The 24,247-nt window shown below is 43.0% G+C and overlaps 1 protein-coding gene across 1 annotated transcript in view; it reads right to left on the bottom strand.

Annotated features, from left to right (window-relative positions):
• Positions 1-37: 37 nt before the first annotated feature.
• Positions 38-24,247, bottom strand: part of chpt1 (choline phosphotransferase 1) — a 29,915-nt gene continuing 5,705 nt past the window's right edge. Inside the window, exons 2-8 of the mRNA XM_061912131.1 lie at positions 11,857-12,004; positions 11,637-11,778; positions 11,485-11,569; positions 8,535-8,666; positions 8,300-8,458; positions 8,090-8,215; positions 38-2,310 (exon numbers count right to left, since the gene is read on the bottom strand). Coding sequence (XP_061768115.1) covers positions 2,194-2,310; positions 8,090-8,215; positions 8,300-8,458; positions 8,535-8,666; positions 11,485-11,569; positions 11,637-11,778; positions 11,857-12,004 — 909 coding nt within the window. The 3' untranslated portion in view covers positions 38-2,193. The remainder of the gene's footprint in view (positions 2,311-8,089; positions 8,216-8,299; positions 8,459-8,534; positions 8,667-11,484; positions 11,570-11,636; positions 11,779-11,856; positions 12,005-24,247) is intronic.

Raw genomic sequence — 24,247 nt, 5'->3', positions numbered from 1 at the left:
GACTTCTTGTGCATGCAGAACAGAACCACAAAATGCATGAAAAATAACCTCTTTATTACAAACACCCCCCCCTCACACACACAATTGTTAGCAAAAATTTGTGGTACAATGTTACTGAACGGTGAAAAAATGAAGCTTGTACTTTTTAATGCATAGTTTCCAACATAGAAACAGGAAGAGATGTTTTCCACACTGTAAAAAAAAAAAAAATCAATAGATTTTACGTTAAAAGGAGAATTTTACCAAAAAAAATTAAAATTATGGTGACAAAGCTGAAGTTTTTTAACTGTTAAATCTACAAGTTTTTTTTTTGTTTTTTTTTTTACAGTGAATTACTGTAAGTACAAAAGCTGTACCACTTATTAATTGCCAGAATTGTACCATAAAATATACGGTTGTTTTTACAGTGCTTTACTTTAAATGAAAAAACAGCACCACTTGTTTTTTTTTTTACAGTGCAGATTAAAATCCACGAAAAGCATATTTAACCTTTAAACATAAAAATGGTGCCACAGGAGACCAAAGGAAATCTGTTTGTATCCCCGTCAACATGAATAATAAAAAAAAAAAGCATATGAGTAAAATGCATTCAAAGTCAGTGATTCATCTGCACGCTGGACCTTCTAAGGAGCAATGAAAGGGAAGGTTCTGCATTGCAGCTTTTCAGTGGAAAACACATACAAACTTGTTTGGTATTGAATATTCATCATTTTTAATTACAACAGAATCATTTAAGGCGGCTTTAAGCTGTACAATCACAACATCATGAATGTCCCATTAGCCCTTTAGGGAGAAGAAAGCAGAAAAGGTCGCGCGTTTACGCTTTATAAGTCAACTTTATAAGTCAACGGCGATGAGATGCAAAAGAAAAAAAAAGGTTTGAATACTCATCGTCGGTTTGCGCATAAACGTGCACCGTTTCACGTGTAGCCCGTACACTAAACACCTCCTTGGAAATCACTTGCCAATTTTTGGGCCTTTTCTCAAACCCTGATTGATCAAATTTAGACATGTTTATTGGATAATTATTAAATATTTTGATTGTTTTCATAAGTCAATCACTATGCATGAAAAAAGTATCAAAATAATTTGGTATTTAAGAGAAGTTAGTTTTTGGGGATGTTTTGGAGCATTACTTTTCTTTGGTGGTGTTTTCATACAGTGGGGCAAAAAAGTATTTAGTCAGCTACCGATTGTGCAAGTTCTCCCACTTAAAATGATGACAGAGGTCTGTAATTTTCATCATAGGTACACTTCAACTGTGAGAGACAGAATGTGAAAAAAGGAATTCACATTGTAGGAATTTTAAATAATTTATTTGTAAATTATGATGGAAAATAAGTATTTGGTCAACCATTCAAAGCTCTCACTGATGGAAGGAAATTTTGGCTCAAAATCTCACGATACATGGCCCCATTCATTCTTTCCTTAACACGGATCAATCGTCCTGTCCCCTTAGCAGAAAAAACAGCCCCAAAGCATGATGTTTCCACCCCCATGCTTCACAGTAGGTATGGTGTTCTTGGGATGCAACTCAGTATTCTTCTTCCTCCAAACACGACGAGTTGAGTTTACACCAAAATGGATACATGGATGATACAGCAGAGGATTGGGAGAATGTCATGTGGTCAGATGAAAGCAAAATAGAACTTTTTGGTATAAACTCAACTCGTCGTGTTTGGAGGAAGAAGAATACTGAGTTGCATCCCAAGAACACCACACCTACTGTGAAGCATGGGGGTGGAAACATCATGCTTTGGGGCTGTTTTTCTGCTAAGGGGACAGGACGATTGATCCGTGTTAAGGAAAGAATGAATGGGGCCATGTATCGTGAGATTTTGAGCCAAAACCTTCCATCAGTGAGAGCTTTGAATGGTTGACCAAATACTTATTTTCCACCATAATTTACAAATAAATTATTTAAAATTCCTGCAATGTGAATTCCTGGATTTTTTTCCCCCACATTCTGTCTCTCACAGTTGAAGTGTACCTATGATGAAAATTACAGACCTCTGTCATCATTTTAAGTGGGAGAACTTGCACAATCGCTGGCTGACTAAATACCTTTTTTCCCCACTGTAGTTACTTTTAGGCGGAGGTGGTAACTTGGTCAAGGCTCGGGCTCTCGTCGTCTGCTTTCAGGAGCGGGGAGAGGTCTGCGTTCCCCCCCGCTTCCTCCCGCCGGGCAAGATGTCAGTCGTGGTGGGTGGGCCCAGGGGGTGTGATGCTGAAGACTCGGATGCGCAGGTGGGCGGCGATCTGGATGCACACACCTGTGCAATAACGCGTCAAGTCCACAAGGGAGAGCACCTGAGGCAAACAAGATGTTAAAAAAAAAAAAGTTTGTTTTTATAGTCAAATTGGATCTATTATATTTCACCAATTGTCAATGTGAATTATATTTATATAGCGCTTTTCTCTAGTGACTCAAAGCGCTTTCCATAGTGAAACCCAATATCTAAGTTACATTTAAACCAGTGTGGGTGGCACTGGGAGCAGGTGGGTAAAGTGTCTTGCCCAAGGACACAACGGCAGTGACTAGGATGGCGGAAGCGGGAATCGAACCTGCAACCCTCAAGTTGCTGACACGGCCACTCTACCAACCGAGCTATGCCGCCCAATGGAAAAGAAAGTGTTCTCCTTCGTGCTAGTGAAAGTACAACTAACAGGGATCTCCACAAATAAACAGATGTCATTTGTGCCTTTAATGATCTCAAAGGCTAAAGTGTTCAGATAAAGTAGGAGAAAAAGATTGGATAGTCTTAGTGAGGTCGTTGGCAGAGCACCAAGAGTTCTTGACTATTTCAAAGCAAGGCCATCTAAAGTGCAGACACATTCTATAGACAAAATAAACATAGGAGCAAAAAAACACAGACAAAACAAAAGAAAAATGGGACTTTTAAACCCAAATGTCTGACAACCTGTGCATCTTACTGCACACCAGGGGGCGCCAACGCGGTGCCTGTAAGGACCAGATGAGTCGTGCTGGCCTGTTCTAAAAATAGCTCAAATAGCAGCACTTACCAGTGAGCTGCCTCTATTTTTAAAATTGTATTTATTTACCAGCAAGCTGGTCTCGCTTTATCAACATTTTTAATCCAATAAAATATTTTAAAGACTTGGTCTTCACTTGTTTGAATAAATTCTTTTTTTTTTTTTTACTTTGCTTCTTATAACTTTAAGAAAGACAATTTTAGAGATAAAAATACAACCTCTAAAATTATTTTAGGATTTTTAAACACAGATACCTTTTAAATTCCTTCCTCTTCTTTCCTGACAATTTAAATCAATGTTCAAGTATTTTCATTTTTATTGTAAAGAATAATAAATACATTTTAATTTAATTCTTCCTTTTAGCTTCTGTTTTTTTCAAAGAAAAATATTTGTACTTCCAACTTATGATTAAAATTCAGAAAAATGATTCTGCCAAATCTAGGAAATCTGTAAAATAAAATTTAAATCTTATTTCAAAGTTTTTGGAATTCCTTTAAAAAAAAAAATGTTGTTCTGTAAAATCTAGAAGAAATAATGATTTGTGTTTGTTACAAATATAACTTGGTACAATTTGTTATGTATTCTAACAAGGTGTAGATTGGATTTTAACCTATTTAAAATATGTCATCAAAATTCTAAAAGTAATCTATCAGGAAAAATTACTATTGATGTTCCATAAAAATTGTTCTTAATTTTTTCAAAAAGATTCGAATTAGCTAGTTTTTCAATTTTTTTTACAGTTGAATTCTGAATTTTAAAGAGTAGAAATTGAATATAAACTTTTTCAAAATTTAATTTTCTTTTTTTGTGTGTGTTTTCTCCTCTTAAACCGTTCAATTAAGTGTTTTTTTTCATCATTTATTCCCTACAAAAAAACTTCTGTTAAAGGAAAAAAAATGTATGACGGAATGACAGACAGAAATACCCATTTTTTTTTATATATAGATTTATTTATTAAAGGTAAATTGAGCAAATTGGCTATTTCTGGCAATTTATTTAAGTGTGTATCAAACTGGTAGCCCTTGGCATGAATCAGTACCCAAGAAGTAGCTCTTGCTTTCAAAAAGGTTGCTGACCCCTGCTGTACACGGTCTAATGCTGCAGATATCCATTATTTTTGTAATCCATCAGTTAATTTGTTTGATCAATTTAGTAATCGGATTAAACAATTTTATAGCTTCAATGCGTATTTTAGGGGAAAATTGTTTAAAATGAAGATTTTTTTCCTGCTTTTTTTTTTTCTGATAAATGCACATATTATTTCACTTTTTAATTGTGCAATAATGGAAAAAAAAAAGGGTTCAGTTGGTGGTAAATGGGTTATACTTGTATAGCACTTTTCCACCTTTTTTTTAAGGAACTCAAAGCGCTTTGACACTACTACACAGCGTGGCGCAGTGGGAGAGTGGCCGAGCGCAACCCGAGGGTCACTGGTTCAAATCCCACCTAGAACCAACCTCGTCACGTCCGTTGTGTCCTGAGCAAGACACTTCACCCTTGCTCCTGATGGGTGCTGGTTGGCGCCTTGCATGGCAGCTCCCTCCATCAGTGTGTGAATGTGTGTGTGAATGGGTAAATGTGGAAGTAGTGTCAAAGCGCTTTGAGTACCTTGAAGGTAGAAAAGCGCTATACAAGTACAACCCATTTATCATTTTATTTACTTCCACATTCACCCACTGATGGCGGGAGCTGCCATGCAAGGCGCTATATGGAATAATAAAGACATCAATTTGCTTTGGTACCTTAAACACAAAACTAATTTGTGGATGTTTTCTTCAGATAGTTTATCAAATATTGATATTGATTTTAGTATCTCTAATGTACAAAATGGCGTGGTTGGTAGAGCGGCCGTGCCAGCAACCTTAGGGTTCCTGGTTGTAACCCAGGTGTCCGCCACCCTAGTCACGTACGTTCTGTCCTTGAGCAAGACACTTCACCCTTGCTCCTGATGGTGGTGGCTAAGGCCTTGCATGGCAGCTCCCTATCAGTGTGTGGAAATAAGAGTCAAAGCACTTTGAGGACCTTGAAAAGAGAAAAGTGCTATACAAGTATAACCCATCCATATTCTACTACTTATTCCCTTTGGGGGTGCTGGCGCCTATCTCAGCTACAATTGGGCGGAAGGCGGTGTACACCCTGGACAAGTCGCCACCTCATCACAGGGCCAACACAGACAGACAGACAACATTCACACATTAAGGCCAATTTAGTTTTGCCAATCAACCTATCCCCAGGTGCATGTCTTTGGAAGTGGGAGGAAGCCGGAGTACCCGGAGGGAACCCACGCAGTCACGGGGAGAACATGCAAACTCCACACAGAAAGATCCCGAGCCTGGATTTGAACCCAGGACTGCAGGACCTTCGTATTGTGAGGCAGACGCACTAACCCCTCTGCCACCGTGAAGCCCACAAGTATAACCCATTTACCATTAATTGTGATTTCAATACCAATCAAAAATAGTGGTGATTATTATTTTTGCAATAATCGTCCACACACACACACACACACACACACTGCTTGCTTATGGTTGTCCATCGAGTCTGATGACGACATAAACAACACACACACACACACACACACACACACACACACACACACACACACACACACACACACACACACACACACGCAGACACCCACACAGCTGTCATGAAACATCTTAACTGATATTTTAATTATTTTTTTTTTAAGTAATGCATTTGCTAGTAATTATTTACATTTATTGAAAAGTTATTCTGTAATTAAAGTTAAAAGTTACACACACTGGGTTTGGCGAAATCATTCTCTGATGATTTTCTCTGCATTTGACCCATCACCCTTGATCACCCCCTGGGAGGTGAGGGGAGCAGTGGGCAGCAGCGGTGGCGCGCCCGGGAATCATTTTTGGTGATTTAACCCCCAATTCCAACCCTTGATGCTGAGTGCCAAGCAGGGAGGTAATGGGTCCCATTTTTATAGTCTTTGGTATGACTCGGCCGGGATTTGAACTCACGACCTACCGATCTCCGGGCGGACACTCTAACCACTAGGCCACTGAGTAGGTGAGTAATTGGATTACTATTTGGGGAAAGTAACAAATAACTACAATTAAATTATTTTTAAATGTAATTTGGCAATAACTGGTCATAAAATGTATTGTATACATTCTTGATTGTCATTACGATGACACTCATGTTTCAGCAGGTATTATGTCCTTTGATACTTCACGTAAATATTGCCCTGTTTTCAATGTAATCAAAAAGAGGAATCAACATTTAAAAATGTAGTTTGTTCCGGCAGAATGTGAACGTACGAGATCCTCAATGCCCAGCTTTATACACACGTCATTGGATGGGTGTGGCAACATATTTGATGGCATTATGGAAAGTTCTGATAGTTCCTTTGAACGGTGAGGAAAATTAGGGAACAGGAAACATCATTTGAGGAGCAGCTGTCACAATTTGGGCAACATTTTGCCTCAACAGCCTCTGTGAGAAGGCTTGCTAACGTACTTTGTGTCTTAATGTACACACAGAATGGTCTACTGCCCTTCTTGGACATCCATCCATCCATCCATCATCTTCCGCTTATCCGAGGTTGGGTCGCGGGGGCAACAGCCTAAGCAGGGAAACCCAGACTTCCCTCTCCCCAGCCACTTCGTCTAGCTCTTCCCGGGGGATCCTGAGGCGGTCCCAGGCCAGCCGGGAGACATAGTCTTCCCAACGTGTCCTGGGTCTTCCCCGTGGCCTCCTACCGGTTGGACGTGCCCTAAACACCTCCCTAGGGAGGCGTTCGGGTGGCATCCTGACCAGATGCCCGAACCACCTCATCTGGCTCCTCTCGATGTGAAGGAGCAGCGGCTTTACTTTGAGTTCCTCCCGGTTGGCAGAGCTTCTCACCCTATCTCTAAGGGAGAGACCCGCCACCCGGCGGAGGGAACTCATTTGGGCCGCTTGTACCCGTGATCTTATCCTTTCGGTCATGACCCAAAGCTCATGACCATAGGTGAGGATGGGAACGTAGATCGACCGGTAAATTGAGAGCTTTGCCTTCCGGCTCAGCTCCTTCTTTACCACAACGGATCGGTACAACGTCCGCATTACTGAAGACGCCGCACCGATCCGCCTGTCGATCTCACGATCCACTCTTCCCTCACTCGTAAACAAGACTCCTAGGTACTTGAACTCCTCCACTTGGGGCAGGGTCTCCTCCCCAACCAGGAGATGGCATTCCACCCTTTTCTGGACGAGAACCATAGACTTGGATTTGGAGGTGCTGATTCTCATTCCGGTCGCTTCACACTCGGCTGCGAACCGATCCAGTGAGAGCTGAAGATCCCGGCCAGATGAAGCCATCAGGACCACATCATCTGCAAAAAGCAGAGACCTAATCCTGCGGCCACCAAACCGGAACCCCTCAACGCCTTGACTGCGCCTAGAAATTCTGTCCATAAAAGTTATGAACAGAATCGGTGACAAAGGACAGCCTTGACAGAGTCCAACCCTCACTGGAAATGTGTCCAACTAACTGCCAGCAATGCGGACCAAGTTCTGGCACTGATCATACAGGGAACGGACCGCCACAATAAGACAGTCCGATACCCCATACTCTCTGAGCACTCCCCACAGGACTTCCCGAGGGACACGGTCTAATGCCTTCTCCAAGTCCACAAAGCACATGTAGACTGGTTGGGCAAACTCCCATGCACCCTCAAGAACCCTGCCGAGAGTATAGAGCTGGTCCACAGTTCCACGACCAGGACGAAAAACCACACTGTTCCTCCTGGATCCGAGGTTCGACTATCCGGCGTAGCCTCCTCTCCAGTACACCTGAATAAACCTTACCGGGAAGGCTGAGGCGTGTGATCCCACGATAGTTGGAGCACACCCTCCGGTCCCCCTTCTTAAAGAGAGGAACCACCACCCCGGTCTGCCAATCCAGAGGTACCGCCCCCGATGTCCACGCGATGCTTCTTGGACATGTTTGCTTTAATTACGCTCTAATTAAGTTGCATAAATCGTTGGGATTCTTGTTTTTCTGGTATGACGACGCCGCAACATTTACCAGTCTTGCAAAATCCTTTTGCCCTGGGAGGCTTTAATGAGAAAGGCTCACCATGGCGATCCACAGGACTATGTGCTCGTCGATGAAGCTGTTGAAGTACTGGTTGAGGAAGAGGAGGCCCGGGCCGATGAAGGCGGTGTCTGGGAGGTGCAGCTCGCTCTTTGTCATGTGCGCCACCTCAGTGGGGGGGGGCGGGAAAAACAGTTGTGAGAAAGTGCACGGCAAGAAATTTGAAAGGCAGTACAAAAATTGTAAACGTACTACAAGCTTGTTGGAGATCTTGGCGATGACCATGCCGAAGGTGAGCAGGTAGAGGCAGGGGTGATGCTCAAACAGCTGACTGGACGACTTCTTGAAAATGATGAAGGCCAGCGTGAGGATGAGGCCGATGTGCAAACCAGGACTCAGCACGCTGGTGTCCTGCGAGACCACGCTTGTTAGGGGAGGTGCGGCGGCTGACCTTCCCAGACATCATTAAGCTATAAACGATGCTTACCGCCACGGTGGAGCCATTTTTACCGACCCCGCCGTTCAAGATGACGTGGAAGTAGTTGTGGCAGGAGTAGAGCGCCCCTCCGATGATGCCCACGATGGGGAAGACGTACATCTTCAGTCCGATGACGGGTAACTTTAAAAACACAAAGCGTAAAAAAGGACTGAGAGAACTAAAAGTTGTAAGTTAAAGTACCACTGATAGTCTCACAAACACTGAAGTGGTGAAATTACTCTCTGCATTTGACCCATCCCCTTGTTCAACTCCCTGGGAGGTGAGGGGAGCAGTGAGCAGCAGCTGTGGCCACGCTTGGGAATCATTTTAAATAAATAAATGATAAATGGGTTGTACTTGTATAGCGCTTTTCTACCTTCAAGGTACTCAAAGCGCTTTGACACTACTTCCACATTTACCCATTCACACACACATTCACACACTGATGGAGGGAGCTGCCATGCAAGGCGCCAACCAGCACCCATCAGGAGCAAGGGTGAAGTGTCTTGCTCAGGACACAACGGACGTGACGAAGTTGGTACTAGGTGGGATTTGAACCAGGGCCCCTCGGGTTGCGCACGGCCACTCTCCCACTGCGCCACGCCGATGATTCAACCCCCAATTCCAACCCTTCATGCTAGATGCCAAGCAGGGAGGTAATGTGTCCCATTTTTATAGTCTTTGGTATGACTCAGCCGGGGTTTGAACTCACAACCTACCGATCTCAAGGCGGAAACTCTAAGCACAAGGCCACTGAGCACGTCTTTTTCTTTTTTTTTTGATTGATTGAGACTTTTATTAGTAGATTGCACAGTACAGTACATATTGTTGTTGTTTTTTTGTTTTTTTTGTTTTTTGTTTTATTTTATTTTTTTTTCCTCTTGGCCTCAGTCTGCACCCCCTCTCCAAGGCCCAGGCTAAAACCGATTTTTTTTTAATTTCATTTTAATCCCCCCTTGTTTACCTGTATCTCATCTTTTTTGTAAGGGGCGCTGGAAGCCGGCAGACCCGTCAGCGATCCTGTTCTGTCTCCCTGTAATGTTTGTCTGATCTTGAATGGGATTGTGCTGAAAATTGTAATTTTCCCGAAGGAACTCTCCTGACGGAATGAATAAAGTACTATCTGATCTAATCTAATCTATTCCGTACAATTGACCACTAAATGGTAACACCCCAATAAGTTTTTCAACTTAAGTTGAGGTCTACGTTAATCAATTCATGGTTCTTGACCACTGCAGTACAGCAGAACCTCGATTTACCAATTTGGTTCTTGAACAGGGTTAAGTTTTTATAGTAAATCTATTTTCTCCATAAAACACCACTTAAGGGCCTACTGAAATGAGATTTTCTTATTTAAACGGGGATAGCAGATCCATTCTATGTGTCATACTTGATCATTTCGCGATATTGCCACATTTTTGCTGAAAGGATTTAGTAGAGAACATCGATGAAAAACTTCGCAACTTTTGGTCGCTAATAAAAAAGCATTGCCTTTACTGGAAGTAGCAGACGATGTGCGTGTGACGTCACCGGTGTGAGGGCTCCTCACATTATTTATAATGTGAGCCTCCAGCAGCAAGAGCTATTCGGACCGAGAAGGCGACAATTTCCCCATTAATTTGAGCGAGGATGAACGATTCGTGGAAAAGGAAAGTTAGAGTGAAGCACACAAAAAAAAAAAAAAAAAAAGCAACAGCTCCAGGCGGCGGCAATGGGACCGTTTCAGATGTAATTAGACACATTTACTAGGATAATTCTGGAAGATCCCTTATGTGCTTATTGTTTTAATAGTGTTTTAGTGAGATTGTAAAGACATACCCCATGCTTCACAGTAGGTATGGTGTTCTTGGGATGCAACTCAGTATTCTTCCTCCAAACACGACGATTTGAGTTTATACCAAAAAGTTCTATTTTGGTTTCATCTGACCACATGACATTCTCCCAATCCTCTGCTGTATCATCCATGTATCCATTTTGGTATAAACTCAACTTGTCGTGTTTGGAGGAAGAAGAATACTGAGTTGCATCCCAAGAACACCATACCTACTGTGAAGCATGGGGGTGGAAACATCATGCTTTGGGGCTGTTTTTCTGCTAAGGGGACAGGACGATTGATCCGTGTTAAGGAAAGAATGAATGGGGCCATGTATCGTGAGATTTTGAGCCAAAACCTCCTTCCATCAGTGAGAGCCTTGAATGGTTGACCAAATACTAATTTTCCACCATAATTTACAAATAAATTATTTAAAATTCCTACAATGTGAACTCCTGAATTTTTTCTTCACATTCTGTCTCTCACAGTTGAAGTGTACCTATGATGAAAATTACAGACCTCTGTCATCATTTTAAGTGGGAGAACTTGCACAATCGCTGGCTGACTAAATACTTTTTTGCCCCACTGTATGATGTGTGGGCTTCACGGTGGCAGAGGGGTTAGTGCGTCTGCCTCACAATACCAAGGTCCTGCAGTCCTGGGTTCAAATCCAGACTCGGGATCTTTCTGTGTGGAGTTTGCATGTTCTCCCCGTGAATGCGTGGACTTCCTCCCACTTCCAAAGACATGCACCTGGGGATAGGTTGATTGGCAACACTAAATTGGCCCTAGTGTGTGAATGTTGTCTGTCTATCTGTGTTGGCCCTGTGATGAGGTGGCGACTTGTCCAGGGTGTACCCCGCCTTCTGCCCGATTGTAGCTGAGATAGGCGCCAGCGCCCCCCGCGACCCCAAAAGGGAATAAGCGGTAGAAAATGGATGGATGGATGTATTATGTGACTGGGCTGGCACGCTTTTTGTATGGAGGAAAAGCGGACGTGACGACGGGTTGTAGAGGACGCTGAAGGCAGTGCCCCGATATTGTTGTCTAGGTCGAAATTGGGGAGAATGGTTGCCTCGGGAGAGGCACTGAAATTCGGGAGTCTCCCGGGAAAATAGCCAAGTATGGATGGACGTTTGATTTTACCGTGCATTGCCAAAGGCTCACGCCCCCAAAGGCGGACATGAGGTACATGGTCACGATGGCAAACTGCACCTCTGTGACGTCCACCCTGTCAAGAGAAAGAAGAAGAAGAAGAAGTAAAGTGCCTAAGCATTCATGCACATGCGGGGACTCACAGGCCAAAGCGGAGGGTTCCTGAAACGTAGGTCTGCCAGTGGGCGCAGAAGAACATAAACATCCCGATGAAGCCGCAGAAGAAGATCCAGTCAGGGTATCTGCCAATGCCGCACGAGATGCACGTACCCACGGCAACAAACACTGCGACAACGACATCGTCTCGTTATATCACCCGCATTGCTCGGCAAGGACCACCTGGAGTCTGTTTTGTGCAGCGACCTGTGGAGACGGCGTCGCAGCCGTGGTCGAAGAGCTCGCCGAGGGCGGAGCTGCTGTTTGTCCGGCGGGCCTGCTTGCCGTCGATGGCATCCAGAGACTGGTACACGAAGAGGCCCACAGCACTCAGGATGAAAACCCATGCTGGAGCCTGAGGGGGCGAGACAACAAAATAACATCTTGGGTGACATGAAACTGCCACTAGAGATATGCCGATCAGTATCGGACCATTTTTAGTGTGAAAAAGTATATCATCGGCCATAGCCAATTTGTCTTTTAACACAGACATCTGACTTACTCCATTTGTTTTAGGTAAGTCAGTAGATAATTGGGTCTTCATACACAGTGTGGAGCCACTGGCCTAAATTAAAAATAATTACCCCTACTATGGCAAACACAATACATATTGAAGTTTCTTAAGGATTGTTATCACTGGAGGACGAGGCTAAACATGTACACACCAATCCATGCGTTTGTTACGTCTCGCCTCGACTACTGTAACGTATTATTTTCGGGTCTCCCCATGTCTAGCATTAAAAGATTACAGTTGGTACAAAATGCGGCTGCTAGACTTTTGACAAGAACAAGAAAGTTTGATCACATTACGCCTGTACTGTATATACCTTTATATACATATATACATACATATATACCTGTACTGGCTCACCTGCACTGGCTTCCTGTGCACTTAAGATGTGACTTTAAGGTTTTACTACTTACGTATAAAATACTACACGGTCTAGCTCCATCCTATCTTGCCGATTGTATTGTACCATATGTCCCGGCAAGAAATCTGCGTTCAAAGGACTCCGGCTTATTAGTGATCCCCAAAGCCCAAAAAAAGTCTGCGGGCTGTAGAGCTTTTTCATTTCGGGCTCCAGTACTCTGGAATGCCCTCCCGGTACAAGTTCGAGGTGCTACCTCAGTAGAAGCATTTAAGTCTCACCTTAAAACTCATTTGTATACTCTAGCCTTTAAATAGACTCCCTTTTTAGACCAGTTGATCTGCCGTTTCTTTTCTTTTTCTTCTATGTCCCACTCTCCCCTGTGGAGGGAGTCCGGTCCGATCCAGTGGCCATGTACTGCTCGCCTGTGTATCGGCTGGGGACATCTCTGCGCTGCTGATCAGCCTCCGCTTGGGATGGTTTCCTGCTGGCTCTGCTGTGAACGGGACTCTCGCTGCTGTGTTGGATCCGCTTTGGACTGGACTCTCGCGACTGTGTTGGATCCATTATGGATTGATCTTTCACAGTATCATGTTCTCATATGTTCTCATAGTCATCAGTATCATCAGTATCACAGTATCATGTTCTCATAGTCATCATTGTCACCGACGTCCCACTGGGTGTGAGTTTTCCTTGCCCTTATGTGGGCCTACCGAGGATGTCGTAGTGGTTTGTGCAGCCCTTTGAGACACTAGTGATTTAGGGCTATATAAGTAAACATTGATTGATTGATTGATTGACCAAGAGCAGGCATAAATAATAATAATAATAATAATGGATTAGATTTATATCGCGCTTTTCTATGGATTGGTACTCAAAGCGCCCACAGAGAAGTTGGAACCCATCATTCATTCACACCTGGTGGTGGTAAGCTACATCTGTAGCCACAGCTGCCCTAGGGTAGACTGATGGAAGCGTGGCTGCCAGTTTGCGCCTACGGCCCCTCCGACCACCACCTAAATAAGTGCTTTGTAAGTCATGAAGTTTAAGAAGTGTAGATAGAAATGTGGTACAGCAGAATGTAAGATTATAACAGGAAATTAACAAGTAGATTAAAATGAGTAAAGAGAGAATAGTATAGTGGGGCGGCATAGCTCGGTTGGTAGAGTGGACGTGCCAGCAAGTTGAGGGTTGCAGGTTCGATTCCCGCTTGTGCCATCCTAGTTACTGCCGTTGTATCCTTGGGCAAGACACTTTACTCACCTGCTCCCAGTGCCACCCACACTGGTTTAAATGTAACTTAGATATTGGGTTTCACTATGTAAAGCGCTTTGAGTCACTTGAGAAAAAGCGCTATTTAAATATAATTCACTAATAACTGTTAGTGTGTCAGCATTGTCACATAAAAGGGTGCATCAATCCATAAAATATGTGGTGTTGATACCAGAGGTAGTATAGGTATATGATCGATACAAGAGTAATTAAATACATATTTTCATTCTCTCAATATTGTCATTTTCGTTCATGTTTGCAAACTCAGGGAGTAGTTCCTTACACAAAAGGAGGACTTTGAGAGCAAAAGTCATTTGAAAAACCAAAAGATTTAAATGAATAAGTCATTTTTGCTTCTGTTTAAAGGCCTACTGAAATGAGAATTTCTTATTTAAACGGGGGTAGCACGTCCATTATATGGGTTGTACTTGTATAGCGCTTTTCTACCTTCAAGGTACTCAAAACGCTTTGACACTACTTCCGCATTCACACACTGATGGAGGGAGCTGCCATGCAAGGCGCTAACCAGCACCCATCAGGAGCAAGGGTGAAGTGTCTTGCTCAGGACACAACGGACGTGACGAGGTTGGTACTAGGTGGGGATTGAACTAGGGACCCTCAGGTTGCGCACGGCCACTCTACCACTGCGCCACGCCGTCCCTTGAAGTTCCTCTTCTATGTCATACTTGATCATTTCGCGATATTGCCATATTTTTGCTGAAAGGATTTAGTAGAGAACATCCACGATAAAGTTCGCAACTTTTAGTCGCTAAAAGAAAAGCCTCGCCTTTACCGGAAGTCGCAGACGATGACGTCACCCCTTGAGGGCTCCTTACATTGTTTTTAATGAGAGCCTCCAACAAAAAGAGCTATTCGGACCAAGAAAACGACAATTTCCCCATTAATTTGAGCGAGGATGAAAGATTTGTGTTTGAGGATATTGATAGGGACGAAATAGAAAAGAAAAAAAATCAAGTTAAAAAAAAAAAGCTCGATTGCATTGGGACGGATTCAGATGTTTTTAGACACATTTACTAGGATAATTCTGGGAAATCCCTTATCTTTCTATTCTGTTGCTAGTGTTTCAGTGAGTTTAATAATACCTGATAGTCGGAAGGGTGTGTCCACGGGTGTTTTGAGGCCAGTGTCTTAAGGAAGACGACGGCAGCTGTATGGACGGCACAAACTCAGCTGATCTCCAGTAAGTGGCGACTTTTTACCACAATTTTCTCACCGAAAACTGCTGGTTGATGTTTGGTCGGGATCCATGTTCGCTTGACCGCTCTGATCCATAGTAAAGCTTCACCTCCGGGAATTTTAAACCAGGAATCACCGTGTGTTTGTGTGGCTAAAGGCTAAAGCTTCCCAACTCCATCTTTCTACTGTGACTTCTTCATTATTAATTGAACAAATTGCAAAAGATTTAGCAACACAGATGTCCAGAATACTGTGTAATTATGCGGTTAAAGCAGAGGACTTTTAACTGTGTGTGTGTGCAGCGCTCATACTTCCTAACAGTCCGCGACATCACGCGTACACGTCATCATTCCGCAACGTTTTCAAGAAGAAACTCCCGGGAAATTTAAAATTGCAATTTAGTAAACTAAAAAGGCCGTATTGGCATGTGTTGCAATGTTAATATTTCATCATTGATATATAAACTATCAGACTGCGTGGTCGCTAGTAGTGGCTTTCAGTAGGCCTTTAAGTATTGTGTACTATTGACTTTGTTTTGCTCAAACTAAATATATTTAATAAAGGAGAATAAGGAAGTGGCTTAAATATTGTGTTGATATTAAATATTAAATATTGTGTTGATATTGTTAGACTGTTAATAACACTCACCATAAATAAATATAATTTTTTCAAGTAAATATATGTAACATGTATTGGTATAAAAAAAAAAAAAGGTATTTGCCGATTTCACTTATGGGTAATCGTAGAACTGGACATCTTTAACATGGTTTTTCACAATCCTGAAAATACAATAATCAAGAAAAAAACTAAACTATTAATGTGCACACAATGTGCATGTAAATTCCAGAACTTGTGATGGTGAAACGGATAAGTGAGCGTGAGTGGGAAAAAAAGTTTGGAATCTCAACATAGTTACTACTGTTTATTTGACACGGCACTAGTATGCCTAATCAATAATCACTAAACTAAAAAAAAAATAAGTAAGTCATATTATTTTCATGTTGGAGTAACTGCAGACAGTATTAAATAATTGGCCAATAAAACGGAATCCGCTAATAAACACAGAAAATGACAGAAATTGACATAAATGTGAGTGAAATGTTGTCATTGTGAGGAGATGGAACATTTGTTTGGGAAAATAATTTGTCCTGTACTGCTCATTCATTTTTTTACAGCCTCATGTCCTTTCTTGACTCGCCAAGCTGAGAACAACAGCACAGCACATTTCCCCCCTTCACAATAATAGCGCAGTGTCCAACATCCGGTCTGGTTGTGCTAACAAAATAAAGGCTTCAAAAAAGTACCTTAAACTAAAATAATGTTCTTAAAGCACTTACTGATACATTTACACATATATTATTATACTTAAGCTTAAAATACTGGTCTAAATTGTGCAAAGATGTATTGTACCAATAAAAGTGAGGATGTTCGTATTTAATTACAAAAGATTTTATTGCATTTTATTTGACAGAAAAAGCATTGGTAGTAAAAAAAAAAAAAAAAAGTGGATGTGTAAAAAAATATATATATATATATATAAACAAAAGAATAACTGAATTGTATTGTTTTTATTTTTAGTAACCGTATAGTTATATTTCTATTGTTATTTAAATGTATTATTATTTTAATTGTAGTTTATTTGTTACTAATTCATAACTGTTTTTTTAAACTATATCTAAAGTTAGGTTTTGGTGGTACAACAAATACAAATGTATTCAAATTAATGAATAACAGTGTTATTAATTGTAATTACGATATCAAACAAAATCCATCCATCCATCCATTTCCTACCGCTTATTCCCTTTTAGGGTCGCGGGGGGCGCTGGCGCCTATCTCAGTTACAATCGGGCGGAAGGCGGGGTACACCCTGGACAAGTCGCCACCTCATCGCAGGGCCAACACAGATAGACAGACAACATTCACACTCACATTCACACACTAGGGCCAATTTAGTGTTGCCAATCAACCTATCCCCAGGTGCATGTCTTTGGAGGTGGGAGGAAGCCGGAGTACCCGGAGGGAACCCACGCATTCACGGGGAGAACATGCAAACTCCACACAGAAAGATCCCGAGCCTGGATTTGAACCCAGGACTGCAGGAACTTCGTATTGTGAGGCAGACGCACTAACCCCTCTGCCACCGTGAAGCCCATCAAACAAAATAATGTTTATTATTTTGCCATAATCGTCCAGCCCAAATGATAAAAGGGGAACTGGAATTTTTTTATGAATTTTGCTTATCATTCATCCATCCATCATCTTCCGCTTATCCGAGGTCGGGTCGCGGGGGCAACAGCCTAAGCAGGGAAACTCAGACTTCCCTCTCCCCAGCCACTTCGTCTAGCTCTTCCCGGGGGATCCCGAGGCGTTCCCAGGCCAGCCGGGAGACATAGTCTTCCCAACGTGTCCTGGGTCTTCCCCGTGGCCTCCTACCAGCTGGACGTGCCCTAAACACCTCCCTAGGGAGGCGTTCGGGTGGCATCCTGACCAGATGCCCGAACCACCTCATCTGGCTCCTCTCGATGTGGAGGAGCAGCGGCTTTACTTTGAGTTCCTCCCGGATGGCAGAGCTTCTCACCCTATCTCTAAGGGAGAGCCCCGCCACACGGCGGAGGAAACTCATTTCGGCCGCTTGTACCCGTGATCTTATCCTTTCGGTCATGACCCAAAGCTCATGACCATAGGTGAGGATGGGAACGTAGATCGACCGGTAAATTGAGAGCTTTGCCTTCCGGCTCAGCTCCTTCTTCACCACAACGGATCGGTACAACGTCCGCATTACTGAAGACGCCGCACCGATCCGCCTGTCGATCTCACGATCCACTCTTCCCTCACTCGTGAACAAGACTCCTAGGTACTTGAACTCCTCCACTTGGGGCAGGGTCTCCTCCCCAACCCGGAGATGGCACTCCACCCTTTTCCGGGCGAGAACCATGGACTCGGACTTGGAGGTGCTGATTCTCATTCCGGTCGCTTCACACTCGGCTGCGAACCGATCCAGTGATCGGTTACCCCCATTTTTTTTTTAATTTCTAACTTGTAAGAATCGCCTCGTCCTAGGTGGCTAGCAATGCAGCTAATGAGAGCAATCCATTCAACCCTTAAAATCACTTTGAAAATGCATCCCAAAGCCGCCAACAATACTTCATTTACGTTACCTGTGTAAGAACCAAACTGTAGCGACATTGTTATTGTGAGAGCGAACACTGAGGAACCCTCTTTCTAGTGTAGTAACACATGGGTATGCTACAACACAATGTGGTAGGACACCAATCTTACAGAGTGAACAACATGAACACTCATATTACAGTATCTGTAAAGTAGTAGCCCACATTTCAGGTTTTGTTTTTACCGAGCATGATGTGCTGCGTGTATCATGATAAATATTCAAGTGACTCACTCGATGGACAGTTGTGCGTTTTTTTTCCAGTTTATTCTGGATAAGCACTCTTTTTTTTTTAGTGGAAATAGCTTGACTTGAAGTTCAACATTTACAGCGTCAAGACACGCCAGCCTCACTCTCTCGGCTTTTGTCCGATCCAACCTTTCAGCCTCTCGGTCGCTTCTAAAAGCAGCAGTTCATCCTTTGTATATCCAGCTTCGAAAAGATAAGGCTGTGTCATTTTTCCCAAAATAGTTGTCTTCGTTGTCTGTTACCGAGTCTGCCATGATTAGAACACGGAAGTCGGAAGTGTGCTACTATGGAAACTGAAATAAATGTGCTGAGGGGAAACAGGTCCGGCAGTGCTTAAAATGACCAAAATATGGTAAATATTATACAGATTACATATTGTTATCAATGTGTCTGTTACTACGTGGGACGGCGTGGCGCAGTGGGAGAGTGGCCGTGCGCAACCCGAGGGTCCCTGGTTCAAATCCCACCTAGTACCAACCTCGTCACGTCCGTTGTGACCTGAGCAAGACACTTCACCCTTGCTCCTGATGGGTGCTGGTTGGCGCCTTGCATGGCAGCTCCCTCCATCAGTGTGTGAATGTGTGTGTAAATGTGGAAGTAGTGTCAAAGCGCTTTGAGTACCTTGAAGGTAGAAAAGCGCTATACAAGTACAACCCATTTATTTATTTATTTATATAGATTTGCAGTGTATAAATAAAATGCTGATAGAGTTTTTTATAGTTGTTTTGGAGAGCTTTGAAGTGACTTTTTACTGGCCGCATCTTCCAAACGTTTATCATCTTTAAAATCCTAAAAAAAAAAAAAGAAGAAAGAAATATGTGTTCTTGTCTTTCAAAATCAAGATTGTGAACGATAGGCAAAATTCCCAAGAAAGTGCAGTTCCTCTTTTAACAGCGTGTGAGGTCCTGGTACGAATAAGATTCTGCTTTTGTGTCCTTGGGCATGACACTTCACCCACTTAACTCCCGCTGGTGTATCAATGTTGTTGGTTAGTGTACACTAACTTGCAGTGGTGAAACAAATACAGCTGGCAACTCTTCACATGCACTGCAAACAGATTATTAAACAGTGTTTTTTATTTATCGACTTCACTAATTATTGATACTTTTAAATGCTGGCAACATATGTGTACATATTGTATCTGCTGATGTTGTTGAGTTGTACAGTAGTTGTAAGACAAAAAAGGCCAATATTGATGTACTCCAAAATGCTGATATTTGATCGTCTGGCACACATATCTGCATTTAAACTACACACTGTAAAAAGTGACATGACGTCAAATGAGGCGAAGTCAGTGTTTACTTAAACACTATGAAAAACAACATTTATATCATTCGCTGACATCTGTGTCAGTTAGGGGTGTAACGGTACGTGTATTTGTATTGAACCGTTTCGGTACGGGGGTTTGGGTTCGGTAGGAGGGTGTATCGAACGAGTTTGTAAATTAAAGTCTTAACAAGCTGCTCTGCTTCCTGCCTCTGTCTGAGCACTGAGCACCCAGCATTGTCCCGCCCACACAACCATCTGATTGGTTACATACAAAGCCAATCGGCAGAGCGTATTAAGAGCGATGTAACAGCCAATCAGCAGTGCGTATTCAGAAAGCATGGAGTCAGTGCTCCGGTGTCGAGATGAGCAGATATGTGTTTAGCAGGTGAGCAGCTGACATCATACACTCCCCAAATTATAAAAAACACTTCCCAGTCACAACTATTACAAACATCACTATGAGCCCGTTGACCTTCTAGAAACTTAAACTGCAGCTCAGCTCGCTCATAGTTCTGGGTTGAGGTGAAGGCTAATTAGCTTTTAGCGTTAGGTTAGCTGCTTTTGCTGTGTGTGTGTGTGTATATAATAAAAGCCAACTACAGGCTTCCCAAATGCTGTAATAAATTAAGCATGATGAGTTGACTTGAAACTGTTTAATGTTGCACTTTTTATATGTAGAAGAAAGGTTTTGTCATTTTATTTAATCAAAGCAACAACTTGAGGCAGTTTAATGTGGATTAACGTGGGCAGAATTATTAAAGTGTTCCCAATGTTAAAAGGATCAAGCCACTGTTTACAAATTTGGTAAATAAATAACCAAAAAATGTATATTTTGTTGTTTTCTTACTGTACCGAAAATGAACCGAACCGTGACCTCTAAACCGAGGTATGTACTGAACCGAAATTTTTGTGCACCGTACACCCCTAGTGTCAGTAGAAATGTTCACATTTCAGCTTACAAGAATTTCACTTCCAACAAGACAAATAATATCGTGGTAAGTTGTACATGTTTTTTCTTTAAGTTTTAGCTGTGCATATGCTAACATTAGCCCTGTTATAATGTCATAAGCGACTGGAAAATTTAAATTTTTTGTGGTGCATGTTGTGCACGCACACCAGTTGTAGTGCAATTACCATTAAAAAATAGCTACTAAATAGATCCAAAGTTGCTCACCAGTTACTCAATACTTGAGTATTTTGTTATACATTAACTACAATACTTTTGATCGAATAAATATTTGGATGACTACTTTTTACAATAATCATATTTCTCTAAAGCAGGGGTCTCAAACTCGCGGCCAGCCCATGGGCCCACATTTTTTGCCCCTCTACTTAATGCCATAGTTCAGTGTGACCGTGCTCCACGCACCCTGGGCAGGTAATACTTAAATACTACGATAACAGTGAAACACCAAAATGACAAGACCACAAACACACATTTAGGCAACACAAAGAGCAACATCACATCAACAGTGTCAAAATACAACATTTTACATTTAATTTGACATTTTTAATAACTTTTCATAGCTCAGGGTCACAATAGCTGCTGTTAGTAGCGATGTGCGGTCTGATACTGAAATATCAATACCGCCGACACCAGATATTTATGCAACAATATCGATTATAAATTCAAAATATCAATACATTAGTTATTTGAGCAGGAACACTATGTAAAGTAACTCAACGTACATTTTCACATTGAGATTTTCATGTAACTGAATTGTAAATGTATGCTAATGGTAGTTCGTAGTCTATCCATCCATCCATCCATTTTTCTACTACTTGTCAATTATTTTAATGATTTCACTCATTTTCTTTATTTTGTGTTTGAAACACCATTTTTGTGTACTTTGTATGACCGTGTCCTTTTTTTCTGTTTTATTACAATAGCTTGACTTTATACACCATAACCTCAATATAAATCCATCCATCCATCCATCATCTTCCGCTTATCCGAGGTCGGGTCGCGGGGGCAACAGCCTAAGCAGGGAAACCCAGACTTCCCTCTCCCCAGCCACTTCGTCTAGCTCTTCCCGGGGGATCCCGAGGCGTTCCCAGGCCAGCCGGGAGACATAGTCTTCCCAACGTGTCCTGGGTCTTCCCCGTGGCCTCCTACCGGTTGGACGTGCCCTAAACACCTCCCTAGGGAGGCGTTCGGGTGGCATCCTGACCAGATGCCCGAACCACCTCATCTGGCTCCTCTCGATGTGAAGGAGCAGTGGCTTTACTTTGAGTTCCTCCCGGATGACAGAGCTTCTCACCCTATCTCTAAGGGAGAGACCCGCCACACGGCGGAGGAAACTCATTTCGGCCGCTTGTACCCGTGATCTTATCCTTTCGGTCATGACCCAAAGCTCATGACCATAGGTGAGGATGAGAACGTAGATCGACCGGTAAATTGAGAGCTTTGCCTTCCGGCTCAGCTCCTTCTTCACCACAACGGATCGGTACAACGTCTGCATTACTAAAGACGCCGCACCGATCCGCCTGTCGATCTCACGATCCACTCTTCCCCCACTCGTGAACAAGACTCCTAGGTACTTGAACTCCTCCACTTGGGGCAGGGTCTCCTCCCCAACCCGGAGATGGCATTCCACCCTTTTCCGGGCGAGAACCATGGACTCGGACTTGGAGGTGCTGATTCTCATTCCGGTCGCTTCACACGCAGCTGCAAAAAGCAGAGACCTAATCCTGCGGTTACCAAACCGGAACCCCTCAACGCCTTGACTGCGCCTAGAAATTGTCCATAAAAGTTATGAACAGAATCGGTGACAAAGGACAGCCTTGGCGGAGTCCAACCCTCACTGGAAATGTGTTCGACTTACTGCCGGCAATGCGGACCAAGCTCTGACACTGATCGTACAGGAAGAGGACCGCCACAATAAGACAGTCCGATACCCCATACTCTCTGAGCACTCCCCACAGGACTTCTGCCCTTCTGAAATTTGTGGGGCGGGCCCCCCTGGGGGGCACGTGTGGCCTTGAGGAACAGGCTTCTTTTGCCCTACCAGAATATGAGCGTTTGTCCTCAATGTAACCACCGTTGTTTCCTTTAATGTTAATAAACATTTTATGCAGACGTATAGTTGTAACACTTTTATGGACCATCCATCCATCCATTTCCTACCGCTTATTCCCTTTCGGGGTCGCGGGGGGCGCTGGCGCCTATCTCAGCTACAATCGGGCGGAAGGCGGGGCACACCCTGGACAAGTCGCCACCTCATCGCAGGGCCAACACAGATAGACAGACAACATTCACACACTAGGGCCAATTTAGTGTTGCCAATCAACCTATCCCCAGGTGCATGTCTTTGGAAGTGGGAGGAAGCCGGAAAACCCGGAGGGAACCCACGCATTCACGGGGAGAACATGCAAACTCCACACAGAAAGATCCCGAGCCTGGATTTGAACCCAGGACTGCAGGACCTTCGTATTGTGAGGCAGACGCACTAACCCCTCTGCCACCGTGAAGCCCAAATACACTATTTATAGTCATGGTGGAGAGTGGGGGTTAAATATTTAGTTTTTCCTGGGGGCGTCATAACAGAAAATATTTGTGACTGTCTTGTATTCTTTATGCTATGAGACATGTGAGACATGTTATTACTTGAAATACACAACTTTTTAAATTTTAGCAGACATATTAGAAAATGGATGGATAGAAATTTCGTATGTTTGCACAAAGTGTTGGATTGGTCTCGCCGACACCAACTTGAATTTTACTGAGTATCAGAGTGGAAAGAAGATCAGTGGTATCGCACATCACATCATTAAAAGTCTTTTACATTTAGTCATGTTGTTAAAACGTGATTCTGAAGGGAATACTTTGTACGGTCCAGCCTCACGCAGACGACTAACTTCAGCAGTGCCCAGGTCAATTGAGTTTAAGATCCCTGCTTTGACATCCCAAAAAGCATCCGTGTCAGGCTAATTGGAGACTAAATGGTATATACGACTACTGTAACGTATTATTTTCGGGTCTCCCCATGTCTAGCATTAAAAGATTACAGTTGGTACAAAATGCGGCTGCTAGACTTTTGACAAGAACAAGAAAGTTTGATCACATTACGCCTGTACTGCATATACCTTTATATACATATATACATACATATATACCTATACTGGCTCACCTGCACTGGCTTCCTGTGCACTTAAGATGTGACTTTAAGGTTTTACTACTTACGTATAAAATACTACACGGTCTAGCTCCATCCTATCTTGCCGATTGTATTGTACCATATGTCCCGGCAAGAAATCTGCGTTCAAAGGACTCCGGCTTGTTAGGGATTCCCAAAGCCCAAAAAAAGTCTGCGGGCTATAGAGCGTTTTCCGTTCGGGCTCCAGTACTCTGGAATGCCCTCCCGGTAACAGTTCGAGATGCCACCTCAGTAGAAGCATTTAAGTCTCACCTTAAAACTCATTTGTATACTCTGGCCTTTAAATAGACTCCCTTTTTAGACCAGTTGATCTGCCGTTTCTTTTCTTTTTCTTCTATGTCCCACTCTCCCTTGTGGAGGGGGTCCGGTCCGATCCGGTGGCCATGTACTGCTTGCCTGTGTATCGGCTGGGGACATCT

This window comes from Nerophis ophidion, linkage group LG10 (genome assembly GCF_033978795.1).
Source record: "Nerophis ophidion isolate RoL-2023_Sa linkage group LG10, RoL_Noph_v1.0, whole genome shotgun sequence".
In the NCBI taxonomy this organism is placed as follows: Eukaryota; Metazoa; Chordata; class Actinopteri; order Syngnathiformes; family Syngnathidae; genus Nerophis; species Nerophis ophidion.
The sequence above is the reverse complement of the archived record's forward strand: the minus strand, read 5'-3'. Positions and strand labels throughout refer to the sequence as shown.